At 39.0% G+C, this 14,858-nt stretch overlaps 2 protein-coding genes across 9 annotated transcripts in view; both read left to right on the top strand.

Moving 5' to 3' along the window:
- The window catches only part of gna11b (guanine nucleotide binding protein (G protein), alpha 11b (Gq class)), a 61,927-nt gene extending 55,429 nt beyond the window's left edge, over window positions 1-6,498 (top strand). For all 7 annotated transcript variants that reach the window (XM_046352652.1, XM_046352654.1, XM_046352650.1 and 4 more), the window contains 2 exons: window positions 850-1,003; window positions 1,399-6,498. In XM_046352652.1, coding sequence (XP_046208608.1) covers window positions 850-1,003; window positions 1,399-1,589 — 345 coding nt within the window. In that variant the 3' untranslated portion in view covers window positions 1,590-6,498. The remainder of the gene's footprint in view (window positions 1-849; window positions 1,004-1,398) is intronic.
- Window positions 6,499-7,582: 1,084 nt separating this feature from the next.
- The window catches only part of LOC124037688 (TLE family member 5-like), a 37,069-nt gene continuing 29,793 nt past the window's right edge, over window positions 7,583-14,858 (top strand). For both annotated transcript variants that reach the window (XM_046352649.1, XM_046352648.1), the window contains exon 1: window positions 7,583-8,043. In XM_046352649.1, coding sequence (XP_046208605.1) covers window positions 8,017-8,043 — 27 coding nt within the window. In that variant the 5' untranslated portion in view covers window positions 7,583-8,016. The remainder of the gene's footprint in view (window positions 8,044-14,858) is intronic.

The following is a 14,858-nucleotide window of genomic DNA, read 5'->3' as shown; positions in this document are numbered from 1 at the left end:
AATTCTTATTTACAATGGCGGCCTACCGGGGAACAGATTTTTACCTTGTCAGCTCGGGAATTCAATCTAGCAACCTTTCGGTTACTGGCTCAACGCTCTAACCACTAGTCTACCTGCCACCAAATATATGGGTTTGCTCTAGTAGAGAAGGGGTTGTTTCTTCATAGGATAAGTAACATTTACTGTCAAGTTTTTTGGCCCAATAGATGAATTGAAAGCAATAAATTGGTTGATTTTTAGATTATTGAACAGAACAAAATGTTAACACTAATTAGCATATTTTGAAATGTTTTTGCATGATATAGAATAATGAAAACCTGTTACCTTATTTTGTGCCTGCCATTTGGCTGTAGGCTACTCTGCTAGCAGCTTGCTAAAAACTGCAAGCAAGCTAGCATTTTAGCTTCTCACATCTCCATGTGAAATAATCAGATTTATAATGAAATAATATACCCTGACAAATATTCTTATACTTGCCAGTGCAACCTACAACATTTTTCCAGTTTTGATATACGGTTGAATGTATTCGCTCCCATGTCAGCAAAAATATAACATTTATCATGTTTGCTCACGGAGAAAAAGCACATTGCAAGCAGCTGTTTTTACCGTTTCAAAATAGCCTGAAATCACATAGATATTACTTCTAAACAAAATACCTTTTGGGTGGACTTGAAGGCCTCAAAGTTCTATGGTTTATTGTTTGAACAGTCGCTGTGATTATATTTAGTTATCTATGCAAAATAGACTACTTTGTGCATAGCCTATATAGATCAAATAAAGGAACCAAGTGAGTTCTGACCATCCTTTCCTTTCTGTCCCTATCGCTCTACCTCCCTCTTTCTCTGTCAGAATCGGATGGAGGAGAGCAAGGCTCTGTTCCGGACCATCATCACATATCCCTGGTTCCAGAACTCCTCCGTCATCCTGTTCCTCAACAAGAAGGACCTCTTGGAGGAGAAGATCACTTACTCCCACCTGGTCGACTACTTCCCAGAGTTTGATGGTAAACGACTCTTTACCTTTATCCTAGAACCTCTCTGCACTGGCTAATGTGGCAATGTCCAGTACCATGGCAGCTACTGAGGCAAATTATCAAATATAATGCATATGATTTATTTATTTAGTATTGGAACATTATTAATTTCCAATTCTACAGGTGTCATGAACAGACCTGAATGTATTTTTTTTAGTATTTAGTGACACCGTGTGGCTAGACAATGAACTGAAATGTAATACAAATTCACACCATTCAGGATTTAAATCGCTTACCTTTTGAGATCATGTAACGTGTCGTCCTTTCAATTTAAAATGTTGTGTGTTCGTTGGTAGCACAGGTACACAGTGATGTGTCCTGTTGCCTGTAGCTTTGGGATAATGTGTGTGTGTGTGTACCCCTAGGGCCCCAGAGAGACGCTCAGGCAGGCCGGGAGTTTATCCTGAAGATGTTTGTGGACCTGAACCCTGACAGCGACAAGATCATCTACTCCCACTTCACCTGCGCCACGGACACAGAGAACATCCGCTTTGTGTTCGCTGCTGTCAAAGACACCATCCTGCAGCTCAACCTGAAGGAGTACAACCTGGTGTGAGAGAGAGAAATTGAGAGAAACCTCACACACAGCACAGAGTACACATCTACACACACAAACCTGCACGGACACACACACTCAGACACATTCACCAACATGCATTTACACACACACACACACACACACACACACACACACACACACACACACACACACACACACACACACACACACACACACACACACACACACACACACACACACACACACACACACACTTGATCACACATGCATAATATATTCCAGGTTCTATTCACCCCTGGTCCCAACATCCTCCTGCTCCTTGTCTATGGTTTAATTGGATGTGTTTTTCCAGCTCCAGTCATTCCCCCCCACTCCTCTCTTCCCTGCCCACTGCAGCCTGCATCCCTCCACTGACTTGACTTGGTGGTTGACAGCTCTCATTTGTCACCTGGTGTGGCTTGCGTCTCTGGGTCACCCCTGTTAAAGGAGGGGGGCTTGGGGGTGGGTAGGTAGGTAGTTTGGTAGGTAGAAGTCTGTTTGATTTGGTGGCTTGGGTGCTGGTGTGATTTAAAGGAAGGAGAGCTGAGGTGTAGGAAAGCAGGAAAAAGCCAGTGTCCCCCCTTCACAGTCAGGAGGGTCTGTATGGGGGGGGGGGGGGGGCTGGGCACCCACCAGTCTGCAGAGGGTTGTGGGTAACTGCATAGAATCGTTGGAGCAGGTGCGGGTGGTGCTGAGGTGTGGGGGGGAAGCTCAACTCTACATGGTCTTTGAGGTGTGTTTTTTCCAAACCTCACGCTAGGCTAGAAGTCACCTTGCACTGTTGAATGTAAAAAGTGTGTGTTACAATCAAGTGGATGCTCACACATAGACAGAGCAAGGGTGGGAGAGATTAAGTAAATTGATCTGTGTATATTAAGAATTATTTTAGGTGAGTTTATTGACTATTACTATTGCTACTACCGCTTTCCCAATGATGTTAATTAAAGATGAACAAGACCACAGCGTTTCTCATTTCCAAGAGGAAAGTCACAATTATCCAATAGAGGATGTAACCTACATGATTGGAAACTGTTAAAGTTTCCTCCTCAATCCACTGCTCCCCTGTCCCTCAGACAAAACATCATTTACATTTTTCACAGAACCCCTTGTTGAATTGGCAGCATCTTGTAACATTCTAAAATGACAATATGAATAAACTGAAGCTCTATTTAGATTTAATTTGTCATGATTTGTACTCCTTAAAATGCTGTACCATTTGCCAAATGTTTTGTTTGCTGTAGATACAATCAAGTTGCCAGTATCAGTTACATCCCCCAAAACTTTTCAGATACGATGAACAAAATCAACTCGTTGGGGAATGGGGTGATGGAGATGACTGAAACCAAATGTGTATATTTACATGTGTGTCTTCTCTCATAGTTGCATTGAAAAGTTTGGTACATTAATTTAGGCAAAACTCATTTATATTTGCCGTACTATACCGTTTCTTTTGGACAATTGCCTAATTAATTACAATTGTTTGATGGTGTGTTTCTGTGAATTTTTGTTACATTTTGGTTATCTTCCAATGAAGGTAAACAACTTGCTGTACTTGTGCAGATGACATAAAGGAGTAGTAAGGAGCAATAGTTTGTAATAAAGAAATCTTTAGTGCTGCCAGCTAACTTAAATCACAAGTTGGTCCTCTACACGGTGTCAGTAAAGCTTCTCTTTGTTAAAGGTATTGGATATTTTTTCCCTATTTGGCCAATATTTTGAGAAATGGTAGTGATAAATAAGAGAAGTTTTTTTTTTTTTTGTCTAATTTATGGACCAGAGCTCTAGATGTTGTTCATCTGACTCTTCCTCCCTGTTTCCATCTAGAAGTGTCTCCATCAGATGGGAGACTGGGAGAGACGGGGTCCATAGTACTGTTAAAAAAATACGATTTTAACGGCATGTGATCTACCTTTCTTTAGAGACATCATACTTTGTAGTTGCAGTTATGTTCTGCTTCAATTTTGAAATGATTGAGAATGGGAAGATTCTTTTCCATTTTGGGTTGGTGCATTATGCAAATAGAAAAAAAGAGACTCATCAGTGGTTGAATTTAACTGGTCTGTGCTTGCATTTTTGTAATTTAAGATTTTAATTTTGTATTGGTTTTTAATCCCATATCTTGTCTTTTGCTTGATAGTTAAGATTCCATAGCTAACAATATGTCGATAGATTGCTATTTTGTCTTTAACGTAATTCAGGTGAGTTTTCATAACTTTTCATTATAAGGGCTACTACTAGCAAAGTTGACAGAGAATTAAAGGACTCTATGGATGATATAGAGCAATAGGTGCAATTAAAATGAGTGTTATGAATCAGGGAGCCAGTGTTGGGGTGTGTTGATGCGAAGGGGAAGGCCATTGCCACAGGTTGAGTGCAAACTGTCCAGGGATGCCAGTTGGTGATCATTGGAGGATGAATTCTGCTGGCTATTTGCCTGTAAACGTTGACCAGCCCGTTTGGGCCTGAGCAGAGCCTAGTAAAACCACGAGGGGATCTCATAGCTGCCTGCCTCAGCCAATCTTTAGTGTGCTCTTCCGTTCCCACCTGCCATTCATGTCTTCAGCTTGGCTTTAGTCCATTGTTGTGGATGGTTTGTGTTTTATGTGCCCTACTAGTCATGTTTCTATGCTTGACATTTATATACTAAGAAAGACCATGACTGGAAGACATGTGATTGCCACAGTGCTATTTGCACTCCAGAGAGCGTTGGGTGAGAGCGGTTAGGTGAAACTTAACACTTTAGAGTTATCATGATGACAGACTTGTTTTTCATATCTTGTATTTTTGGTGCCAAAAATAATGGCCAAATTGAGTGCAGGGTGCCCAAATATTTTTCGCATTCTACTGTACATGGCAAGCACTTACCCTGCAAAGTGAAGTTTGTGCTCTGTTTAAGATCTTGCTGTGTGTTTACAATTGCATTGAATTGCAACCTAAGAATGTTTTGCCCATAATGTTGGCTTGGGTATACTTTTCAGTCCCCCTTAACTAATGTCCACTGTATACTAGCCTGGCTGAAAGGTCCAACGTTTACCTTTCCTCTACATTCTCTACCCCAGTTGTTAAATGGTTTGTGCAATTCATGGAAATATCTGTAAATGTTGCTTTCACTGAAGGTGGAAAAGTATGACCTTTTTTGGACTTAATTAAGTGCCACAGTGTTTTAAAAATGTTGAAACATGTTGGACATTTTGTAATACCTTGTCATTTGGCCAACCCACGGTGGATGCGGCCTTGTTGTGAAGGCAGCTTGTGAGTTGTCAGGGATGTTTGGTGTTGCACAACTTGTATTTGAAGGCCTTTCTTTGTTAATTAATGGTCCCACACCTAATACTTTTTATATACCACATTATTTGTGAACTGTACATAAAAAGCAGAAATATGAATGCTTCCTGTACAACTGCAGATGAGGCGTTCAACTAAATTTGAACAGACGTTTTGTCGTGATTGCATATGTCTGAACGGATGTTTTTGGTTTAACTTGTTGAGCTTGTAGGCAAGTTTTAATTTCTCTCTCAGGAGTACGAAAGTCTCTTGCCAGGGCAGGCTGGACTGAGATGTTGCCAGTGGTACTTCAGATCACCACCAACAAGGCAGCTTGTTTTTGAATTGTTTTAGAGTGGTTACTGCTTCTCTGCTGCTCTGTTACCTCAAGAAGCACACTCCATCCCCTTTGACCTGTGGTTTACTTTCTTAGGTAGAGTAGGGTTTAGTTCTACACGTGACACTCATGCTGGGCTCTCTTCATGCTTGTAACCCCCAGTGGTTTTGCATTAATTTAGTTACATTGTACACCTTTTGCTCTCTACTGTAGGTATCTGCATCAGCTTGTGATCCAGTGGTTTTGAGGTGTATGATGAGCTGTGTGGTTACTTCACTCTAAAAAACACTGTACAAATGTCTGGCGCAGGCCTCCCTCCCTGCTGTTGGCAGATATGAGAATATTACCATGGGTTTTCTGAGCATACAGTCAGTGTCAGTTTAAACCAAATACATTGGTTTTCTCCACATGTGGACTATGGACAGTGTGTATGTAGCTATGTGTTATGTGCACCCTCTACAGCACACTAATTGAACATCACAATAACTAGTAAGAGAACACGGAAGAAGTACTGTCGTCACTAAAACCAGCACAGTGGGGATTGAGGAAGGGATACACTACTAGAGGCAAGTCCATGCCATAGACTGACTAGCACTACAGTATATACAAACAGTTGCCACCATTTTCCATACAGTTAATTTTGAAATAAGCCTGTTAAACTTTATTTATTGTAATGCTTTGCCAAGTGAAGGTACCGAAAGAGTAAAATACTGTAGCAGTTGGATTTATCGGTGAATTAATTAATATGGTGTTTTTTTAGAATATCAGCTGTTGTCTCCTCTTACTTGATCTTTAATCCTTTCTTTCTCACGGGTCAATGCACTGAACCTGCGCTGCAGCAATGGGACTTCCTGCATTCATGCAACTTACATGTTCATTCAAGCACGTTTTGTTGGTACTATGAAATGTGTATACACTTTTGATGGTTAATGCTTTTTCTTGAGATCCATACTGATGTGATGGATGCACAGAAATGCTAAAAGCTCTTATTGCATCTTTTTGTTTCTTTTGTAAGGCTGATGCATTACCTGAACTCTTGTATTTAGGAGCACTTAATATGATAGATTTTTAAATAAGAGGTTAAATAAACTTTGTGTAGTGGTGTATAAATTGAAAGTAATGTTTTTTCTTAAGTATACCAAATGTAAATTATGTACAATAATGAATGTGCCAATCCCCTTTCTTTGTAGAGCCAGACTCTTAACAAGTGCCAATGTTGTGAAAAATCATAAGGACCTATGTATTTCATGGTCCACTTTTTAAAACAAATAAACAGTAAGTATGTGATTAAGATGAATAAATAAATGAAAATGAATGAAAAAGGTGAATTTTATTCCGTATTTAATGATAAACTGCTGTTTTGAAAGAAATCACATTTTAATTGCATGTGGGGGGAGGGGGATAAACTGTATTAATGCGAAGCCCTCCAGAAAAGGGACCTAATGGGTATTGATTTACAGTATTTTAGCCATATTTCTCTTTTGTATGTTTCATTTCAACCACTGTTGCCTGAACCTCATTCAAACATGAAAATGATTTTCATAGCCTTCTCCTTTAAAGAAAAAGTATCTGTTTTAAATTGGAATAAAATGTGTTCCTATACTCTGCTGGTGTTCTGTCTGTATATTATGAACTCATTTCTGAACAATTAGCTTTTGAAATACAGCCTATGCTGCACCGTTTAATATGAGGCTTTATGACTGAAACAAAAAATCATCCAGAAGACAAACTTGATACATTTTAGGTGGTTGACATTTGTTGTTGATACCACAGTGGGAAACGATAGAAAACAGAAATTAAATGCAGCTAGTGTACTCATTCAAGGTGGAATTTGTGTTCCCTTCCACGAGGGGCGCTAGTTCTTTAGCCATTACATTTCTGGGATGACGTTTTGGGCATGTTGAGAACTGCAACGTAGAACGTGTCAGATAGAAATACATTTTCTTTTAACACCCACTGCGCTCTATTCCAATTGGCATAGAATATGATTTGTTCTGTACGGTGGATATCTTTGTGGGGCGTTTTGTAACGTCGCAATTTGCCTCAGGAATGGAATGTGGACTCCAGCCTCCGTCACAAAATTCGGATTTAGGCTAGGGACAGATTTGACAGACGCTGAGCAAGTGTGTACTTTAAAGTTTACTGTAAAGATTTGTTAATGTTAGTTTTTTTGCGCCAACTGTTTGTTTACCAACACCAGTTGTTAATAAACGGGAGGAATTCAATTTAAGAGTTCCATTTTGTTATTTTTGCGAATTCGAGCAGTTTTCCCTCTGAAGCGTTGTGTGTTAGCGGACATATAGCGTTAGCTGGCTTTGTTGCGTTGGCGAAAACACACGGCGAAAGAAGACCGAACAAAAGAAACCAGGAAAATACCTAGCGTTATCCATATTATATTTAGCTAGCTAGTGTACTAGTTACGTTACATATAGACTGAAAACTAACGTTAGCAACAGCGATTAATCATTTTGAGCGACAGCCTTTGAAGAATTAAGAAAGGACCATTCAAATGGTTGAGGTTTGTATTTCATCAACGAAAACTAGATTCCAGCTGGTAGCTACTAGGCTACTTTTGTCGAGTGATATACACCTGGACAAACAAGAGATATTGATTAGCTAGCTGACGCCAGCTGCATCACCAATTTTGGGGACAATAACTAGCGTTCGCTAGTGAGCTGGTCAACTCGTGTGATTATTGGCTAGATTCGAGTTTGCAAATACGGACAAAGAGGGGAACAACAAGCCAATATTTTTGGGGGGCTACATTTTGAACACTCATCATTCATCGTATTTGGGAAGGAAAACAATAAACAAGGAATTGACATGATGTTTCCACAATCCAGACATTCAGTAAGTGGATTTAATGTAATATTCTGAGAATCACTAGATTATTTTCTGTATTTAACTTGTTTGTCTGCGTGTGCCAGTTAGATTGTATCTAGTTATACAATGAGCAGACATCGTTACTTTGTATTGCATCAGGTTTTTATGTTTTCAGCATGTCACTTCCATAAAAAAAGATCGTCATATTTAGTTTCAAATCTGAATTAAGCAGACCCCCTGGGGCAATTTGATTACTAAACCAGACATAAATTAGGGCCTATTTATGCCTAACAACCCGTATTATGCTTAACTACTTGTTGTGCCCATACATTTGTATGCCGTTTGTTGACTGCGATTTCACTGGTTATTAATTAAAGTGGAAAAGAATCATGCTCATTTCCAAGTATTTGCATCAAACTGTCGGTGACACAATTACAATATTTGTTCTGTTCAATACAGAATCGCATGATTTGCATTGCTAATGAATTTGGATTGCAAGGCAGATGGGAAATGTAGAACGGATGCCTATTTTACTGTAGCTACAAGTATACAAGCCCGACAACGTAATGCATACAGTGTAGTGATTACTCTTACAGGGAGCCCCATATGATGACATTGAAGAAGTTGGGGGACTTTGCAGACATGATACAGGAACTGGGGGTAGATTTGGTTCATGTCCAATGTCGAAACATTTAAGATAATTAACATTCGAAATCAGAACTGCCCGTCTATGATTTGTTGTCAATTGAATTTATAGTTTCTTTGACAGCGATAAGTACGGCTGTCTACATGATCCTCTTGACAATACAATACTTAAGTGAAGTATCTACCTGAGTATCCAGAATATACTGAGGGGTAGAGCTGGTACTGGCTTGCGATTCATGGCCTGCAACCCATGTAGTAGGTCTGTGTTGTGCCTTAATAACCACGTTTCCATCCAGTTGTTACGCAAGTATAGTAATGGCGTATGAATAAATAACATAACACGACAGGTGTTATGGAAACATGAAGTGTCGGTACAATTTCGTTCGACATTGTATCTTTTTGTGTCTGTAAAATTAATTGCATCAAAATTGGTGCCGTAAACCATCACTCGGGAGTCACGGGATGATATGCCAAGTTGTACAACCACAATGTGGGAAAGCATTAAGGGCCTGATTCAGACTTAGGAAATTGACGCTTTTTATACGCACGCCTTTCCTACGCACTTCTCAGTAGTTCTTTTTCAGGCTTACGCGTCGAACACACCGACAGTGTCATTGCATTTTGGTACACCAGAATTACGTTAATTTCCAATGAAACGCTGCGTTGCGTTTTCCTTGCAGCGTGACAGACGCAGTTGCAGTGCGTTTACTCTTGTCTATACGTTGGATTTATCGAACCTATGCGTCAAACTGTATGCATAGGTGGCTTGACAGAAATGGTAGCAGATGTTGAATGTTGAACCTTTGTTGCATACATGTGCAGATGATGCTGCATTCTATTTTGAGCAATGATGCTGACCGGTGTGATCGACAGCTTCATTGCATTTTGGTACACCAGAAGTAATGAATTTCCAGTGGAACGCTGCGTTTGCCTTGTAGCGTTGCTGTTGCAGTGCGTTCTGTGTGGTGCATACTTTGGATTTATCGAATGTATCCTCAAACTGTATGTGTAGACGACTTGACAGAAATGGTAGCAGAAGGTGAATGTTGAACTTTTGTTGCATACACATCCAGATGATCCTGTATACTATTTTGCGCAAAAACACTATCGGTGTGATCAAGGCATTCGTTACCTTTTGCCGGTGCGTTATGTTGTTCCGTTAGACGCACTTTAATAAATGTAATTCACCTGGTGAAAACCCTCCCACTTGCTGTGTTTTTCCTCATGGAGTTGTCATTCAATAGGGGTTTCAGTACATTTATATAAAGACATCTTTTTTTTTTTATCGAACTTACTAGAGTATAAGGAGAGAACGTTCATAACATTCGGGATCAATGAGAGAAGGCCATGTCAATACACACATTTGTCTCCTTTTCAGCACCAATTGGTGCATTCAAAAATACTCTATTATTTGGGGTTAGGAAAGTATTTATGAATAATTAAAAAACAGGTTTGGAACGCCTTTACACAAAATATATTGGTTTATCAAAAAAATACACTGGTTTGATTCATCCTGAAAATTACCATATTCAATTGTTCCAGCCATGACATATTGGAAGGTGAGAAAAGTGTAGAATATGGTTTGAACAGTAGTCTATAAATCTACCTTAATATTCCTCACTTATTGTGAAACTGTGACAACAGTCCAATCATCATGAACTGTGCTCCAGGTTTAAACTGATACATATGGTCTGCGTTCCATAATGATTCAAATAGGCTACAAGTCCCGAATTATTTCACAACTTGTAATACGTTAGCCTACTATGAACCACTATTGCTAGTGATCCTCAGGAACAGCCACACGAACATGACCAAGGAAACGTAAACAAACAATATATAATGGTGCAAAGTGTAAGGAAAGTAACACTGTTATAAATGCATGCGGGTATAACTGACAGTGGCTACCGATAGTGGCTAATACAATACATTGTACTTTAAAAAAAAAAGTTTTTTTTATATATATATACAGTGAAAAAGTCCAGGCATATAAATTGAACATTCTAGAAATCAAATGGGGTGTATCTGTAGATACACGTTCATTTCTTTGATCTCCACCTAAAACAAATAGCGGGTGAATAGCATGCTATTGTCATGCTTAAGATCAAGGTCAGACTATGCGTAGAGAGAAGTACTTAACTAAGGTCGGACCACCCGACCCCCACCAAAAGAGTTTGATGATGAGCTTGATGCAAATTTTCTATAAATATTCATGGTATTATTTGAATGCTGGTGAGATGATGATCGACGCTTGGCTGCAAGTTATCAAATAAAAATGGTATTGCTCTTATCCATATCTTATAACCTACCCTGTCAACTTTATCAGAGAAATGTCTAGAGAGCATGCGGCAAAAACAGACTGGGCAAGTTTACAATTTATCGCATAAGTTTTGGCAGTCGTCGGTAAATGGAAACGCATTGAATTTCTCTGTACTTTTTATGTGCACTACGTCATCACACACAGCATTTTGTCCTCAATATGTCAGTTACATGGAAACATCTCTCGTGGGAAAATGTGAATATTCCTTATGCATATTTTAGAATATTCACCAAAAACATCGGTCTCCATTTGTATTAAAACCTAGCTATTGTGTGTAATGGAATGCATATTTCCCAGCATGAAAACAACTAAACCTGGTGGGTACCTTTTTATGACTGCAATAGGCCAAAATCTTTTTCCCAATTTCCCATGGTAATAGAAATTGGTATATGGAAGAAAAGAAACTGATTCTCAACCCATGGTCACATAACTCACATTTGTGTACATATTCGGGTAAAAAAGGAATACTTCAGTAAAAGTCTATTTGAAATGTTCACATTACTTTCATGTGCTAAACAATCAATTGCATTTGCACGGTGTTGGTGCTGTGTAGACCCTGTCGTTCCCAGCTCAAATAAAACCTGAAATTAAAGTTTTGGAATACAATGTCGGCAAAAACTATTACAAGATTATTATGTTACCACGGTGTGCTTGCTCCATAGCAACAATTTGTCATTGCCAGTGCCAATGTAGAAGGGGGAGGAATTGTTTGCTCAGGCTAGAGCCTGGATGTCTCACGATATGAATGGTGTGCCCTTGTGCATGCAGCCACGGTCTCTGTTCTAAGACTGGCAGTGTGTCTGAGAAGACTGCAACGGTTCCAACCGCTTCATCAGTGTGCAGAGGAGAAGGAAAGAGCTCCTAATTGTGTGAGACACCGAACTGGATCCCCATCCCATTCTACAGAACCCTTCAACTGACTGAGACACTTTCTGTATTTTGAAAGTTATATCTTGAAAACTTGCTGACATGCAAAAAATTGTGGGACTCAACAGTGCACCAATGAAACAAATTAAGAGGTCGACCGATTATTATTTTTCAACGCTGATACCAATTATTGGAGGACCAAAAAAGCCGATACCGATTTTATTTATTTGTAATAATGACAATTACAACAATACTGAATGAACACTTATTTTAACTTAATGAAATACATCGTTAAAATCAATTTAGCCTCAAGGAAATAATAAAACATGTTCAATTTGGTTTGAATAATGCAAAAACAAAGTGTTGGAGAAGAAAGTAAAAGTGCAATATGTGTGAATGTTTTAGTTCCTTGCTCAGAACATGAGAACATATGAAAGCTGGTGGTTCCTTTTAACATGAGTCTTCAATATTCCCAGCTAAGAAGATTTAGGTTGTAGCTATTATAGGAATTATAGGACTATTTCCCTCTACCATTTGTATTTCATTAACCTTTGACTATTGGATGTTCTTATAGGCACTTTAGTATTGCCATTGTAACAGTATAGCTTCCCTCGCTCTGCTCGCTCCTCCCTGGGCTCGAACCAGCAACACAACGACAACAGCCACCATCGAAGCAGCGTTACCCATGCAGAGCAAGGGGAACAACTACTAGAAGGCTCAGAGCGAGTGACGTTTGAAACACTATTAGCGCGCGCTAACTAGCTAGCCATTTCACTTCGGTTACACCAGCCTCATCTTGGGAGTTGATAGGCTTGAAGTCATAAACAGCGCAATGCTTGACGCACAACGAAGAGCTGTTGACAAAATGCACAAAACTGCTGTTTGAATTAATGTTTGCTTGCCTGCTTCTGCTTACCACCGCTCAGTCAGATACTTAGGTGCTTGTATACTCAGTCAGATTATATGCCTAACCATAAACATGGTGTACCTAACTATAAACATCAATGCCTTTCTTAAAATCAGTACACAAGTATATCTTTTTAAACCTGCTTATTTAGTTAGTATTGCATGCTAACATGCATTTCTTTTAACTAATGTGCAGCAGTTTGGGCCGCCTGGCTTGTTGCGAACTGTGTGAAGACCGTTTCTTCCTAACAAAGACAGCCAACTTCGCCAAACGGGGGATGATTTAACAAAAGCGCATTTGCGAAAAAAGCACAATCGTTGCACGAATGTACCCAACTATAACCATCAATGCCTTTCTTAAAATCAATATACAGAAGTATATATTTTTTAAACCTGCATATTTAGTTGAAAGATATTCATGTTAGCAGGCAATATTAAACTAGGGAAATTGTCACTTCTCTTGCGTTCATTGCACACAGAGTCAGGGTATATGCAACAGTTTGGGCCGCCTGGCTCGTTGCGAACTAATTTGCCCGAATTTTACGTAATTATGACATTATATTGCACAACCTTCAATGTTACAGCAATATTTAGACTTATGGATGCCACCCATTAAATAAAATACGAAACGGTTCTGTTTTTTACTGAAAGAATAAAAGTTTCCAGATTTGACCATATTAATGAACTAAGGCTCGTATTTCTGTGTGTTATTATAATTAAGTCTGATTTGATAGAGCAGTCTGACTGAGTGGTGGTAGGCAGCAGCAGGCTCGTAAGCATTAATTCAAACAGCACTTTTACTGCATTTGCCAGCAGCTCTTCGCAATACTTCAAGCACTGCGCTGTTTATGATTTCAAGCCTATCAACTCCCGAGATTATCCTGGCAATACTAAAGTACCTATTAGAACATCCAATAGTCCAAGGTATATGAAATACAAATGGTATAGAGAGAAATAGTCCTATAACTAGAACCTAAAACTTCTTACATGGGAATATTGAAGACTCATGTTAAAAGGAACCACCAGCTTACATATGTTCTCATGTTCTGAGCAAGGAACTTAAACGTTAGCTTTTTTACATGGCACATATTGCACTTTTACTTTCTTCTCCAACACTTTGTTTTTGCATTATTTAAACCAAATTGAACAGGTTTCATTATTTATTTGAGACTAAATTGATTTTATTGATGTATTATATTAACTTAAAATAAGTGTTCATTCAGGATTGTTGTAATTGTCATTATTACAAATATATTCAAATCGGCCGATTTTAATCGGTATCGTTTTTTTTGGTCCTTCAATAATCGGTATTGGCGTTGAAAAATCATCGGTCGACCTCTAATGTAAACTTCTGACTTAAACTGTAAATAAGAGATTTCTGTTTTAATTTTCAATACATTTTAAAAAATGTCTAAGAACATGTTTTCACTTTGTCATGGGGTATTGTGTGTAGATTTTTTTACATCCATTTTGATTTCAGGCTTTAACACAGCAAAGTAGATTAAGTCAAGGGGTATGAATACTTTTTGAAGGCACTGTAGATACAATACTGTTCAAAAGTTTGGGGGCACTTAGAAATGTCCTTGTTTTCCATGAAAACATACATGAAATTAGTTGCAAAATGAATAGGAAATATAGTCAAGAGGTTAGGTTATAAATAATTATTTGTAATTGAAATAATAGTGTCCTTTGCTTTCGTCAAAGAATCCTCCATTTGTAGCAGGTACAGCCTTGCAGACCTTTGTCATTCTAGTTGTCAATTTGTTGAGGTAATCTGAAGAGATTTCACCCCATGCTTCCTGAAGCACCTCCCACAAGTTGAATTGGCTTGATGGGCTGCTCCCACAACAGCTCAATAGGGTTGCGATCCAGTGACTATGCTGGCCACTCCATTATAGACACAATACCAGCTGACTGCTTCTTCCCTAAATAGTTATTGCTTGGTTTGGAGCTGTGTTTGGGGTCATTGTCCTGTTGTAGGAGGAAATTTGGCTCCAATTAAGCGCCGTCCACAGGGTATGGCATGGCAAAATGGAGTGATAGTCTTCCTTCTTCAAGATCCCTTTTACCCTGTACAAATCTCCCACTTTGCCAACACCAAGCATCC

This window comes from Oncorhynchus gorbuscha, linkage group LG06, assembly GCF_021184085.1.
Source record: "Oncorhynchus gorbuscha isolate QuinsamMale2020 ecotype Even-year linkage group LG06, OgorEven_v1.0, whole genome shotgun sequence".
NCBI classification, from domain to species: Eukaryota; Metazoa; Chordata; class Actinopteri; order Salmoniformes; family Salmonidae; genus Oncorhynchus; species Oncorhynchus gorbuscha.
Note: the sequence above shows the minus strand (reverse complement) of the source record. Positions and strands in the feature narration are given on the sequence as shown.